The sequence below is a fragment of the Sceloporus occidentalis genome, unplaced genomic scaffold, assembly GCF_023333645.1.
Source record: "Sceloporus occidentalis isolate IW3139 unplaced genomic scaffold, rSceOcc1.0.p SCAF_138, whole genome shotgun sequence".
In the NCBI taxonomy this organism is placed as follows: Eukaryota; Metazoa; Chordata; class Lepidosauria; order Squamata; family Phrynosomatidae; genus Sceloporus; species Sceloporus occidentalis.
The window spans coordinates 1,715,905-1,730,528 of record NW_028317118.1 but is presented as its reverse complement, the minus strand read 5'-3'; the positions used below and the strand labels follow the sequence as shown (position 1 = coordinate 1,730,528).

General features: G+C 43.7%; 1 protein-coding gene across 7 annotated transcripts in view; it reads left to right on the top strand.

Moving 5' to 3' along the window:
- Window positions 1-14,624, top strand: part of LOC149281165 (nitric oxide synthase 1-like) — a 127,945-nt gene that overhangs the window by 64,352 nt on the left and 48,969 nt on the right. For all 7 annotated transcript variants that reach the window (XM_089499722.1, XM_089499721.1, XM_089499728.1 and 4 more), the window contains one exon: window positions 8,054-9,222. In XM_089499722.1, the coding sequence (XP_089355848.1) occupies window positions 8,486-9,222 (737 nt within the window). In that variant the 5' untranslated portion in view covers window positions 8,054-8,485. The remainder of the gene's footprint in view (window positions 1-8,053; window positions 9,223-14,624) is intronic.

Below are 14,624 nucleotides of genomic sequence, written 5' to 3'. Positions count from 1 at the left end.
GATAAGTCTGTGCAGACTTAGATACTTGTAGGAACTCTGTTTCTAATTAGCAATAAGCCAAACCTCCTTTTGGATAGTTGTAAGAGGAGAGCCTCTATTGGAACGTGTCCTCCCTTTGAAGAGCTTTCTAGTCCAACGTTCCAAAAAGGAGGAGAGCCAAGAGGCCTTGAAGTTGATCATGACTCTTAGCAGTATCTGAGCAATCAGAACCTGAGCAAAGAGTGCCTTGGAGGTCTGTCATTCATAGAGTCACCATAAGTAAAAGCTGACATGACAGCCATTAACAGCAAAGGCAACAAGACTTAGGAGGTGGCCTGCAAGTCATCTGGTTACAGTCTTTTTGACTCTTGTAATAGGGCTGCAAGTGGTTTAAACTGAGTTAGATCCAGTCTGAAATCTTACTTCCAAGTTTGTTCTTCCATGCCTTCAAGCTGACTCCAGTTTATGACAATTCTGTCATAGAGTTTTCTTGACAAGATTTTTTCAGAGGAGCTTTGCTATTGCCTTCCTCTTGGGAAGCTGAGAGTGTGTGACTTTTCATGGCCGAGAAGAGCTCCAAACCCTAGTCTCCTAATCCAGCATGTAAACCACTGCACCTCTCTTTACTTAGAGTTGTAGTAGTGTACCTTCAAGGTGTTTCTGACTTACAGTGACCCTAAAGCTAACCGGTTCTAGGGTTTTCCTGGCAAAATTTCTTCAGAGGAGGTTTGGCATTGCCTTCCTATCAGGCAGCTGAGAGTGTGTGACTTGCCCAAGGGGGTTTCCATGGCTGAGCATGGATACGTGCAGTAGACTCCATGACCGACTTAAAATTGGGAGAGGGGTTTGCCTATGTTAGCTTGTAACAGACAAAATAGCAGAGAGTGTTGTGTGGCATGTGAAAGACTGTTCCTCAGTGTGAGGAGGTAGGTGCTGGTAGAGTGAGTCCTGCCAGAGTGCTGTAGGCCCAACAACTCCTCAAGGATGCTACTTTCTGATGGTAGCCCTGGCATCAGTTCACAGGAGGAAAAGCGAGGAGACAAGTATGCGGACCACCTGACCCTGCTGTCCCATGACATCCCTTCTCTGGACATCATTCTTTACCAATGCCAAGTCTCTTCTTGTGTTCTTAACTTCTTCCATAAGAAACTGGTTACCTCTTTCTTTTTCCATCCTCTTTATATCTGGTCACCGCCTAGCATACTTTCTAATACTGTGAATCTGCCCAGATATGCTTAGGATTGTTCTGTGGACAGTGGATCTGTTGGCATGGGGGCACTCTTAGGTTTTATGCCCACTACCCCTGCAGCTGCTCTGGGTTGTTTTAAAGTCCTTGTGGTACTGAACCTCTATAAGGAATGGGTGAGGAATTCTGGGAATAGCTGAGGAATTCTGGGAATTGTTCCTAAAGTAACATTTCCAAGGTCCAAGGTCAATTATTATATTATTATGATTCAGAGGTCTTGGGGGCCTTGGCAGCCACCCAAGGATGCTAGGTACTGACGACAATTCTGCTCCTACCAGCCATTGTGGGCCCAGTAACAAGCAGCCTACCTAATTGCCCAGTCACTTTAACAATGCTATTTCCACATGTAGTTATGTGATTCCCTCCTGCCTAGCGTATCAGTTTGCCAGGCCTGGGAACAACCTGTTCAGCTCTGACATGTAGAATCAAATAGCCTCATTTTTTTACTGCAGGAGTGGCACAACATTCAAAAGCGGTCTTCCATTGGCCTTGGAGTGTCCTTCAGCTCACCCCACCTCTCATTCTGTACTGAAGTCATAGTTCCTCTCCCCAAAGCATCTGGCTTTCCTCTCGATTGAATTTCCATTTCTGATTTGGAAGGTAGCTTTCCCAAAATCTGTCAGTGGTTGTGAGTTTTGGAAATTCTTCTCAGAAAAGCAAACTCAGTTGAAATTTTCACACGTCCTAAACTGGCAGCAATCTTATTTCTAACCACCAGTCCTCTAGCAGCCAAAAGAAGACCATCAGTGCAATATTTTGTTGTGCATCCCACTTGTTTTCTGGAGCATACGACCATCCTATATAGAAAATTGCTGATTCTACTCAGATACAATTAAGTCCAATGCCATCTAGTGACTTAGGACTCTTCTGCACATCTCCCTTCTTGCAGCAGTTACACAATGGATAATGAAATGACAATGTACTGCTAGTAGAGCAGCCATCACTACAAAGTAATCTGGTTGCTTGGGAAGGCGGGGAGGACAGGGGAGAGGAGAGACAGTGTCACCTCAGGTCTCGCAATCGCACAACTGCCCTAGGAGCAGCATTTCACACCTGGGGACTTGCACAATTGTTGGGTTATTCATGGGTTTCCCCTAGGAATGAAAAGGGAGGGTTTGGGGACAGGGCAGCTACGGATCAGAGGTGACGTAATGTGATGAGTATCACCAAAGCCGCTTCTTTCCCTCTAAAATCGCAGTTTAAAAGCCGCGTGCCGTAATGTCCTAAGCCATATAATGACACCATCCATGCACAATCCAACAAAAGCCAAGTGGGGTAGAATTGTCTACATAACATTCAACACAAACTCTCTCCAAACTTCAGCCGCCTAGCTTGTTTATCAGTTTAGGTCACTGCACAGCACTAGGTATTGCAGTGGGGCATGACGGACTTTGTAGCAGCCATTTTGCCTCTGGAAGTGTCATCTAGTCTCCATTTAGGAATGTCAGTTCTTTCTGGAAACTGTCAGCGGGATTTTTTTTTAATGTGTGGGAGGTACTGACTGCTTCTTTCATATGTAAATAGAGGCATCACCCATCAAAGCAGCCTAATGGCTGTTCCCCCCACCGCCACCACCTTGGAATCATTTGCATCTGAGTTCTACCAATGTCACTGCAGAACACAGCAGGGCACTGCTATCTAGGAACATCCTGAACACTACCACCAGACCAGCTGATGTCTTGCAGACAGTTGAGGTATCCAGCTTGCTTGCACGAGAACTGTCTTATTATGCTAGTGTAGCATTTTTATTTTTATTTTTGCAGTTCAGGGCTACTTTTTAAAATAAACACAGCAAATACAGTTATAGTTTTTGCAAGGTAACACCAACAGCGACTAACTTCCTGTGCCAGTGTCTGATATCAGTAATGGACTGGATGAGGGTGAACAAAGTGAACTTCAACCTAGACAGCTGAAAAGCACATCAGGAAACAGGGATTCAGCCTGCAAAAGGATGGCGCTACATTCCCCCTGAAGATGCAGGTCTGTAGTTTAGGTGCACTCTTGGAGTCAGCCTTGAGCCTGGATGCTTAGGTTTGTAAGGTGACCAAGAGTGCATTTGCACAGTTAAACTATTATACAACCTATACCTTTTCTGACTGTGCAAACAAACTGCAGCTTAACCTCTCAATCTCCCCTGCCTTCCCCTTTCATGCCTGCCTTTGTTCGTTGAGGAGGTTGTGTTAATTTATTAAATTTCATATCCCACCATTTTTTGGCACTTCCATGCACTGTTCATGGAGATTTATATGACATTTTCCCAGCCATAACTAGACTGGGGAACCCTTCAGATGTTGGTGGACTCTATTTCCCATCACCCCCAAAACATCCTGGCCAGTGGTGAGAAGTGATGTGAGTAGAAGTTCATTATATCCGGAGAGCTATATTTTCTCCATCTTTCAATTAGACCCACGATGGACAATATGCAGCCCATTTTTGTGTGCCTCTGGGGACAAAACCCCAAAACTTAAAACATGGATTTCAAAACAGAATTGCTATTTCTAGAAGTCCACAATTTCTTGGCATGTCTCCTTTAAAGCAAGGTACAGGGTGTTATTTATTGTGAGCAGGGGAAGGAAGGTTACTTTGGTTACCCTCCCCAAACTGGAATTCAACTTCTGGTTTTGACAAAAATGCAAAGAACCACATTTTGGGGAGGGGTATGTGGTCTTTGGTGGATCTCAGGGCATGGCATACATGGCAAAATTGCTTCCTGGCCCTACCAAAGCTGCCCACTCCTAAGCTAGGCCAAGACATGCTTGAGAGCGAGTGGCAGAACTTCTCTGCATCAGTGATACATCACTAGTGCTATTGTCAGAGAGCACCTGCGTGTAAGAAGCTGAATCACATTGTGCCTTCAGTAGGCACAGGATCAGAGAGCTCTTCCTTCAGGCTTTGCCTTTGGAGAGTTTGCTTGACTGGAAAGCTGTGAGGCTTCTTCTCTATCTCCTGACATTTCCCGAAGAATCTTTTTTTCAAGGAGTGTCAGTGAACTGACATTTGATGGGCTCTAATGGGGCTATATGTCTGGCAAAACAGACTAATGACCGCAGTGTTGACAAGCAAGCTTTTTGATTTGGGGCTGGCTGTCCTGTCACTCCCTTGTGCACTGCCTCCTCATTTTAGACTGATCCCATTGGTAATGATACCTGCTGGCCCTTTAACAAGAGCCCCTAACAAGGCAGAAATGGGGATTGACAAAAGGGATTTGTGTTGGGTTGTTTTTTTTTGGGGGGGGGGGTTCTTCTGACAAATTGGCATAGCTCCTCTTCATGGGAGTGTGAATCTGGAAGGCTACCAAGAGGAGGAAAGTGGATATACTAGGTAATATGAAGGTAAGCCTGAAGGTAATGGTGAAGGGAAGGCTGGATCAGGCGAAAGGCCTCTCTGATCCAGCACTGTATTTGCACTTCCTATGGGAAGCCCACCAGGAATTTTTGGAAGAGAGACAGAGTTGTTGTTGGAGTTGTCCCCACAGATCTCAAGGACCAAGGTCAGAAAGTCCAAAATGCTGAGATGCTAACTTCTGGAATGGTCGGCTTCTTCACAGTCTGCCCCACTAAAGGGAAATGCATTGTATTTGCGTTTAAATTGTGATCATTATGTCTATATTTGCATCTGCACCTCGTATATTAGCACATGCAAATGCTTGTTTCTGTACCTAGAAATCGGAACGTAGCCCTTCCTCTGGCTTTACCTTGAGAAATCCATTTTAGCCTCTTCCTTGATATCATCCTCTTTCAGGGTAAATACCTTTTTGTTCCAGCTTCTATTTGTCCTACTAGATGTTTACTGGTATATTTTTTGGCTCTTATTTAAATTTTGGATAACATTCCATCAAGTATTCGCCCCTCTCTGTATGCCCCACCACCATATTTCAAAGTGGTGCTGTCCTCAGAGGGCTGCACTCTCTGTGAAGCATGGGAAATGACGTTCGCTCTTGTGTGTGACACAGGATGATACCTTTGCTCAATAGAATTATTCTGTTCAGAAGGAACTTGGAAGCTGAAAGGACTTCTGGGATTACAGTGTGTTGCTATGCATTCTACTCTTTCAGGTGACATTGTGTGGCATTTCTGTTTCCCTGCCAGTGGTAGACCAGGTCAAGCCACCATGGTCCTGGACGGACACTAAATGTTGCCTAGACTGCAAATAGTGTTCCTAGATGAAGCAGTTTTCTGTGGCAAGTAATGAGTGGCAATCATATTGGAGACTGTAAAGAGGTGCAGTTGGAGATTATTGATGCTGATTATGATGGTTAACGTTTGTACAGTACTTTCAAGTGTCTGGAGTACTCCATATCCCTAGCTATTCGACTCATTAAGGACAATTATGTTATTGCAATTACACTGTTGCTCTTATTCCAATGCAAGTAAAGTCACTGAACCTATTTTACAGATGGGGGAGTGAAGCTGAGAGCAATTTTCCATTTTCCCTGCCCAATCGCTTCATGGGCATTGCAGGGGTGACCATGACGCTGACCCTATTTCTCAACTGCTAGGCATTGTGAGTTACATCTTGTCACGTCTTAAAAACTAATTCGAAACTGTGAAACGAGCTTTTCTCTTTGCTGGCCAAAATATGGTGACAAATCCAATTCTGCAGATCTGTATGGTTTGACAACTTTACCAGCTTTGCTTGTTTGCCCTCTTTGACTTCTCTCCTCACCCTCCAATCCTCCTCTTTTTCTTTCTAATGAGCCAACAGAACAAGTGAAGTCAGTGACAGCCTCGAAAGATGTTGCAGTTCATTCTTTCTGTGTCACTTGCTTCAGATGGATCATTAAAGTGTAAAGAGAAGCCACTTGACTTCTAGGAAAGTGACAAAAGAGGCAGGAAGATGTTGAAGGTTTAGAAATCCACAGGTCAGCTCTGCACAGTGCAAAGCCCAGAATTGTTGGCAGTTATTCGTGCACCAAAGTGTAGTACAAATAGAACTGATAGTAGGGATGTTGCCAGTTGCCATTTCTATAAAAGATTCAAAATTTCTTTGACTGCAACTTTGTATACATAGCCATTTGAACAAAAATCTTACACGGGTACATAGATTTCCAAAAAAATCAAGCCTCTCTTTGGTTTTACAGCAAGTGCATGTGTAATGGAAAAGACATTCCACTGTGTGTGCGTATACAGAGAAGGTCTCTGTGGAGAGTGTTGGCCACCTGCAGTTTTGAACAAAAGTGTGCACACATGCATACACCCACACCCACCCACTTACTATAAAGTGTTGAGTTGCCTGTCATGCTAAACAAACCCATATGCTTGGTTAGAATAATCAAAACTTAATGGGACCAAAACAAAGACACTGGTAAGGTTCTGGGTGCTATCTGTCAATGACTTTGGGTAGGTCCCAAACAGGCATGGTGGCTGTGGCCTGAATGGCCTTTTTACAGCTTGCAGTTTCCCTGGGTTCAAAACTCTCTCCGAGAAGATTCCTTTTATGGTATGTGCATTTGCCAGGATTCTTGTATTAATCTATGTAGCGTGTCATGAAACCATTGTCTTTGTTCATACCTCTGCTAATGGATTGGATTTTGGGAATACAATTCAATTCAGCAGTTTCTCTTTCTAGTCTTCCATTGTAATTTCCTTGTTCAAGGATCACAACCTGTAAATTGGTAGCATGTTCTAAGTGGAAACTGTGTAGCACTCTGTGGGTTTTTGATAGAGGGTGGTGCTTAGACATCGATTGTACAGTTGCACAATTGTGCCAAGAAAGTTAATTTGTGTGGATTTCCAGGCTCAGGTTGATGGTAAGGTGGAAGAAATCCTGGTGGAACTTCTTAAGTGATTACTTTCCATGTGGCCAAATTACAAAGATGTCATCAAGAAAGCATCAGTAGCGGTGAGGTTTTGGTTGCTCATGCTGAGGAACTGTTGTTCCACGTCAGCCGTGAAGATTTTTATATAATATGATGCCGTGTTTGTCACTGACCTGGAAGTACATATTCCTAAAAGGAAAGTTGTTATGAGGAAGTACAAAGTGGCAAAGTTTGGTGGCTACTTCAACTGTAGCCTCATTCGTGATGGTATTCTTGATGGCTTGTAGTCCATCCTAGTGTGGGATGTGGGTGTATAGGGATTCCACATCCATAGTGGCTAGGATGCTATTCTCTGGTTGGACTGTATTTTCCTTAGGAAATCAGTTGTATCCTTCATGTAGCTCAGAGCTTCGATGGCATATGGTCCAAGAAGAACCCAGCCGGCAGTGTTTTATAGCTTGAGACAATATGTTTTTGTAGATTGCCTCGTTTGTGTATTTTGGGTAGTAAATAGAAGGTGCCTGGTTTCGACTCCTTGGGTGTATCCATTTGAATTCGGTTCTGTATATCAATTGAGAAGTCTCTGAGTGATTAGTTCCTTCAGATATTCATCGGTGGAATATTTGGAGAGGATCTGAAGCTGTGTCTCCTGACCCTATTCTAACAGACAGAAAGTAGATCAGGATCACTTCCACAGGAGTGCAAGGGATTCCAGTTTCCAGTAGTTTAACAGTAACAGCAGCAAAGCTGGCTGTCATCTCCAAAGCTGGGAAGAAAGATGGGAACAAGAGTAGATTTGTGTGAGAGAGGATTTGTGTGCATGCTTCAGTTCTAGGACTGAACACAAGTTGTTATCAGTTTTATGCCTGCCTTCCTGAGCCCCATTTTTGCACCTGGCTCCAGTTGGTGGGCCTCAAGATTCTTGTCAAAAACTGATCACATATGCCTAATGTCTACTATCCAACTCTCTGGATAGTACAGCACTCACATATCTGTATCAGATATGATACTTTGTTCCATCCAACCTGATCGCTCTTTCTTTCTTTGCCCCTCCCTACTCCCCCTTATAGGTAAGGAAGATATGAAGTTAACTCCAAAAGCCTCAGGAACCTGATCTGCAAGCACCATCTTTCCTGACTGTTTATTTAGTGGGAGATGTCTCCTTCTGTTCACCTGGCATTCCACGTAGGTCTGCTTGCTCTGTTGCATTCCAGAACTGAGGCCAGAGAATGATATGGAATCTCAGTAAATGTGAAGTGAGTAACTCATAACCTCAAGAAACATACCAGTTGTTCAAAGTGTAAAGCATCTAAAGGCCAGAGAGGAGATCTTCCCTGAGTACAGTGCCCATAAACAGAAATAAAGCTGTCTCCTCCCTCCCTCTCTCCCTCTGTCTCTGGTCTCATCTTAATTTCTAGAGGCTAGTGTCTCAGCTACAAACCAAGAGACAGCCTGTATATTGCTAGAACTTGATCACTAAGCTGGAAGATTTAAGGACTACAATGGAAGAGAATGTGTTCAGTGTACAACAGATTCAGCCCAATGTCATCTCAGTAAAACTCTTCAAGCGCAAGGTTGGAGGTCTTGGGTTCCTGGTGAAGGAACGCATCAACAAGCCACCGGTAATAATCTCCGACTTAATCAGAGGAGGCGCAGCTGAACAAAGTGGTCTAATTCAGACTGGGGACATTATCCTAGCGGTCAATGGAAGGCCCCTGGTGGATATGAACTATGACACTGCTCTGGAGGTCCTGAGGAGTATTGCTTCGGAAACCTATGTTGTACTTATCTTAAGAGGCCCAGAGGGTTTCACCACTCACCTGGAGACAACTTTCACTGGTGACGGGACACCAAAAACTGTCCGAGTTACCAGACCCCTGTGTGTGACTCCAACTGTGGTTGACCTACCATCAGACCCAAGTATCCACATCAAAGATAAACAGGAAAGTACAGACCACACAATGGGTGGCTCTGTCAGTTCTCGCTGTGCCCGAGAGAATGGACCAGGAGATGAGACTTCAGTGCATGTCAATGGGATGGTTGCCAGCACTGTTGCCAGGGATGCTCTGAAAGGAACTGGGGAGGTTTCTGATCACTGTGTTAATGGCAGCGTTGAAAACAGTGAATTGCTGAAGGAGATTGAGCCAGTTCTGGACCTTCTGAAGAGCAACAGCAAGGAAGTCAATGGAGACCTACAACGCAAGATGGAAACAAAAGATGTAGAAGTTCAGGTGGACAGGTAGGCCTCTTTTATATCTATACTGTAATTTGAAAGTTTGTCTCTCTGTTATGCTATATAAATCCATGGATGGGACTTATCAAGTCAACACTTACATAAGCCCTATTGAGGCACCAGGTCTACTTAATTTGAACTAACAATTGGATTTAGCTCAAAACCAGTAAAATAGTGGGTTTTTTGCTTCCAGCAGCTGGGAAGATTAGAAATAAATGTGTACAGCCTATCACTTTTCCATGCAGAGTAGTCACTTAATTGAATGTTCATGAAAGTTTGTTTGGTAGATGTGTATTTTTAGTAGCTCTGGCTCAGATCTGGTCTGTCAAATTTAATGCTTGAAAATTAGTGCATTTAGGACACATGTGGGTCAGGTTGCTCCTACTGAAGCTTTAGTTATATACACAGAAGGCATAATTTTGTGGCGGCCTGCTTTTTTGTCTGTTTTAGATCAAATGAATTGAAATGAACTATGAAAATGACACCATTCACCCACTCAGTTGTGCCTTGGCTTCAAAATACACCAGCGTGTATTGAGTTGGACAGAATCGAGAGCAAACCTTGAAAATTTCCAGTGTTCCATCAGGCATCATTGTAGGAATCAGGGCCAATATATATGTACAGTGTTGGCAACTAAGCCCAAGTATAGACATTTAGGGAAACAATAGTACAGCTAAGTAATGCTAGACTCTGGACTAAATGCTCTTATGGGGACCTCTTTTTTCAGTGGTAATATGTACTATGTGGTTTACTTCAAAACATGTTGTTGGTCTTATATGTTGAGTGAGGCCCTGCACATCTTCTCCAGAGTCTTTCCCTGATGGCACAATTAATAAAGAAGTAGCCTCAAATCAGGTCGGAAGCCAAGATTCTGTTTTGGGTTACAGACCAGTGAAACTATTGGTTACTGAAAGGTATCCATTATGGCCGGACAAGCAGGAAGGGGATAAAGTTACATCCACCAGAATGGCATCAACTAGAGTATCCAAATCAGAAAGGAACTGAATATTTTTCTATTCAGTGTCAGGCAGATGCTTTACAAACCAGCTAACAAATGGTCTATACTCTCCTCTTGTGGGTCTAGATGTAACAAGGTCCTTGACCACTTGAAGCAGCTCTGGTGGGTGACTCTGAGCAGACTCATTGCCACTGGTGGCCAAGAGAAATGCCTTCTCTCCTGCCAGCACTACCACAGAGTAGCCTCTCCTGTGCACTTACCTTGTGTTGGAGAGGACATATTTCCATGTCTTCCATCATGGCTGCTCTAGTCACCATCCCATTATTCAGGGATGGTGGCTCCATTCCATGGAAAGGCACACTCAGAAACAACAGTGGCCACTGTCCTCATCTTTCCCTCATTCCAGAGGTCAATCAGATCTTTGACAGAATTGCCTGCTAAGGCAACTGGAACTCCTCAGTAGCCACCAGACAACCAACCAGCCTCCCCGAGTGAAGCATCTTAATTGATTCCCAACCCTACAGAGGCCCTGAGTTTCAGTGAGCTTCAACTGCACCAGGGAGTAGAGCACTACAGGGAGTCCCTCCATACCAAGATCACCATCGTCCCATCCAGCACAACATAAGACCAGGTTCTGAGTGTGTTCTGCAATGAGAACAGGGTCAAATATCATTTGGGACAGACCTGTGGTGGTCATGAAGGACATAAATTACTGAATTGACTGATGCTGCCAGGTAATTAAGACTTGCAGCCTTTGTTTCTTGTATTTTTTCTGTCAAGAAGACAATTTTTGTCACAGTGATATACCTGAGTATTCAAGGGAACTTAATTCATTGATGATTATTTTCCTTCTACTTGTTAGATTGTCTTAGGTGCCTGTCTGAAACTGCTGTCAGGTTTGTCTCTTTTTTAGCTTCTACTCTGCTTCTTTTCTTCATAACTGAATGACAAGGGGATGTGATCAAAGCTGCTAGTAATAATTCCCTCCAAGCTTCAGGCTGGATAAGCAGCTTTATTGGCACCAAAGCTGGCAGGGCGAAGAGGGAAAGCCGCAGCAATGGTTTTGAATTCTACTCATACATAGTAGTGCTTCAAGGCTCTGAATCAGTTGACCAGCACCTTCTCTGGGGAGGCTGGCATGGTTAGTGGGAAGAATATCTTAAGAGACAGGGTCAACCTTCTAAATGGGGTTACAGTTCGAATTGTACTTAGGCAGGGGCTGTGTATATACACTTAAACAAAAATATACATTAAAACCTTGCAGCAAGGTAAATTCAGCTTTGCAAACAAAGAAAGCTGGTTTCTGTGATCTGTATAAATTATGCAGATATACACAATGCCTCTTGTTTTGCATAATGTGTTTTTAAATGTTTCTGGTTTATGTTAATTTATTCAGTCTCTTCTTGTCAAAGGGAGGGCCAAAAAACTTCTGCAGGGTTTTTGAAAAGGCCCACATAGTTGCTGATCACCTTATTCAGTAACTTCTCTTGGCATCTAAGGTTTCACTAGGCAGTACTTGGCACTTTCTAGTGCCCTTCTGGTATAAAGTCTAGAAACTTGCTCTCTTTTTTAAAAAAAAAACATGATGACAACTCTGGGAGCCAGTAGTGTGAAGGACGATGAGAGTTGCAGTCCAGCAACTACATACTTTCCCCATCACTTGTTTATGAGAAGTGGCCTGTTTTCCACAGTACAACAGAGTACAATTGGAAGGCCACAGGTTTTTCATCTCTGAAGTAGATACGCAGACACACAGACCCTTATGCACACTATCAAGAACAATTCTTATTCCCATGTTCTAATTATTAATAACAATGTTTAAGTATTAACAATGCGGAAGCTAATACATCAACCACCAAATACAAAAAGCAAGTGGAAGTTAAATACTCAGGGATATCAGTGCAACTGAACACTTTCTGTTGATGGCTAAGATGTCTTTCAAACCCCAATTTATACTAGACAGTGGGTGCTGTGACTGCAAATATCTATCCTTCTTGACCCAGGAGGCCCTGGAGAAAGTTCCACCCCACACCCCCAAGTAGCTAGCAAAGTGGGTAAAAATAGCATATGGCTTATTCAGTGCCCACTAACCTTGTTCTATTTTTGCCCCTCTGCCTGAAGATGGTTGTCATGTCCTATCTCCTTTACCAGCTGCCAGTTCTTTGGTCTAGACTTGCTCCCCTTTTTATTTCATGCCTCCCGACTCCTCTTCCTTTCATTTCATTTTTATCCAAGGGACTACCTGCCTCCCTGGCTGCTTTCCTACTCCCTAAGGATTTAAAGAGTTCTTTATTGTTAGTCCTGATGCCATTAGCAATATGTTCCTCAAAATCCTTTTTTTGCGTCCTTACTTTTTCCACATGCATTTCCTTCGTGTTCTTTTAAGTTTGTTTCATTTGGGCAAGACGGCCAGTTTAGAAAGGAAGCCGCCTTATCTCTAATGGCTTCTTTCACACTGTTTGTTAGTCGTGCTGGTGAGTGACCTCTTAGACTTCGTACTTCCCTTTCTGACCGGCAGGATGCCTTCTAGCTGAGCCTCTCTTTCTGATGTTTTGAGTAGGTCCCAAGCATCACAGTCAGATTCCTTTTCTCCAGTGCCTTCACTTTAGAGAAGTTTTCTCTTTTCAAATGGGACTACATTGGGAGTTCTGTACCACTTTCCCACTCGCCTATAAACTACGGTTGGCCCTCCACATTTGCAGCTTTGACGTTTGTGGATTGGATTATTTGCGGATTTGATTTCTACATTCTCTCTATGAATCTCTAGGTTCTCCGGTGCAAGGACATGGGCACGGTGTGGAGAAATTGGATAGAGAAACATTGTCATTTCTTGCTCTCACTACGAAAAGTTGGGGCGGTCCAGAGAAACAGAATAGTGGGAGATCCAGGGGAGATAAAAGGAGTCATCATTTCAAACAGCATGTAGTTTTGTTATGGGGATTTGCTTTCTTAAGAAATAATGGTGGATGCCAATTTGGATGGCTTTGAAAGGGAAGTAGACACATTTCATTGAGAGTAAGGCAATCATTGGCTGTAGGTATAACTTACAACCAGAAAGAAAGGCAGTATGTTTTCAACAATCAAGCAATCAAGAAAACACAAGTGGCGCACATCCTGCTTGTGGCCTTTCCATGGGAATCAGGTTGGTTTCTTTTAAACAGAGCACCGGACTAGATGAATCTTTGTTTTGAGCCAATTTGGCTCTTACCTTCTTATTATACTCCCTGGTTACTCTAGGCTTTTATCACTTCAGGGCAGAGTGGAGTCATTGTGTTGTTGCTGTTGATAAATGATTTGGTCAATATACCTCTATACTGCAGAGATTTGCCAGTAGATACAGCGCACTGAATAAGATGGTGGGTGCAAGGTGTAAGTGGAAGCAAGGTATTTTTAGATCGGTACTCTGGAGTAGAAGTAATGGCAAAGAGTCAGGGACTTACCTGGGACGTTGTGAACTGTGCTTCAGTACTTTCTGAGCGCTTGCACCCTCGTTAACGTGTTCTTATTTCTATATCTTTTAAGAGCCTAGATCTGAATAATGTACTATCAAGTACATCCTTGTTGTTTAGCGCGCTAATAACTTGTAAAACATTTGGGTTTTTATGCAGTGTACCTTGCCTCCTGCCGGCTACACAAGTTCTTTATCTTTCCACATGATGGTTTTGTGTACTTGTGTAGGAAGTGCTTGTCCTTTCTGCTTGGTACATTTCAATCTTGTCGCTGTTAACTATAGGCAGTGGGTGGGTGCAGTGGCTTTCTTCCTTTCCTTTGATCCCCAGAATGTGGGCCACATGCCACCTCTTAAGACCCCAGATCCCCTTTGCAAGTCTTTATGGCATCTTTTCATTAAGACTCTGCAAAAGGGGCTAGTAATCTGTGTTTTTCCTGCGCTGTTCAGATTAGATCAGCTTCTTTTCTCATTTGGTACAGCTGGAATGTGTACTTGTCCTTGCTGGACCTCGGAGGGAACACAGGCTGCTACCTTTACAAGGCCTGCTGTTGAACAGGAACCAATGCCTGAAACAGAGAATCATTAATGGCCTGTGAAGAGGTCTAGCCTGGGGCACCTGCCAAAGCTCCCTTCCTGCTCAGATGGGTGAGTGAGGAGGCAGAGATAGCCCAATGCCCAATGCCAGATTGTTCAGATGCCAGTGTAAGATCACTGGCATTGCCAGGGCAGGGCTGTGGGGCCAAACTTCAGAACCCTATTCAGCAGAACAAGCAGGAGAACCCCACACACCCAACACTACAGCTGCCGACACACCACATTTTGAAGTAAGTGAAGAAATACACATCAATGAGTGAGGTGGGACTTTATAAGTTCAGTATACCCAAAGTCTTTCACTAACTAGGGTTAGGTGTGTGTGTGAATTAAAATGCAGCTGTGGAGCCTGTGAAGTGAAACCGAAAACGAGTGGCGATGCACTGCTTAACCCTTCCTGTCCCACCA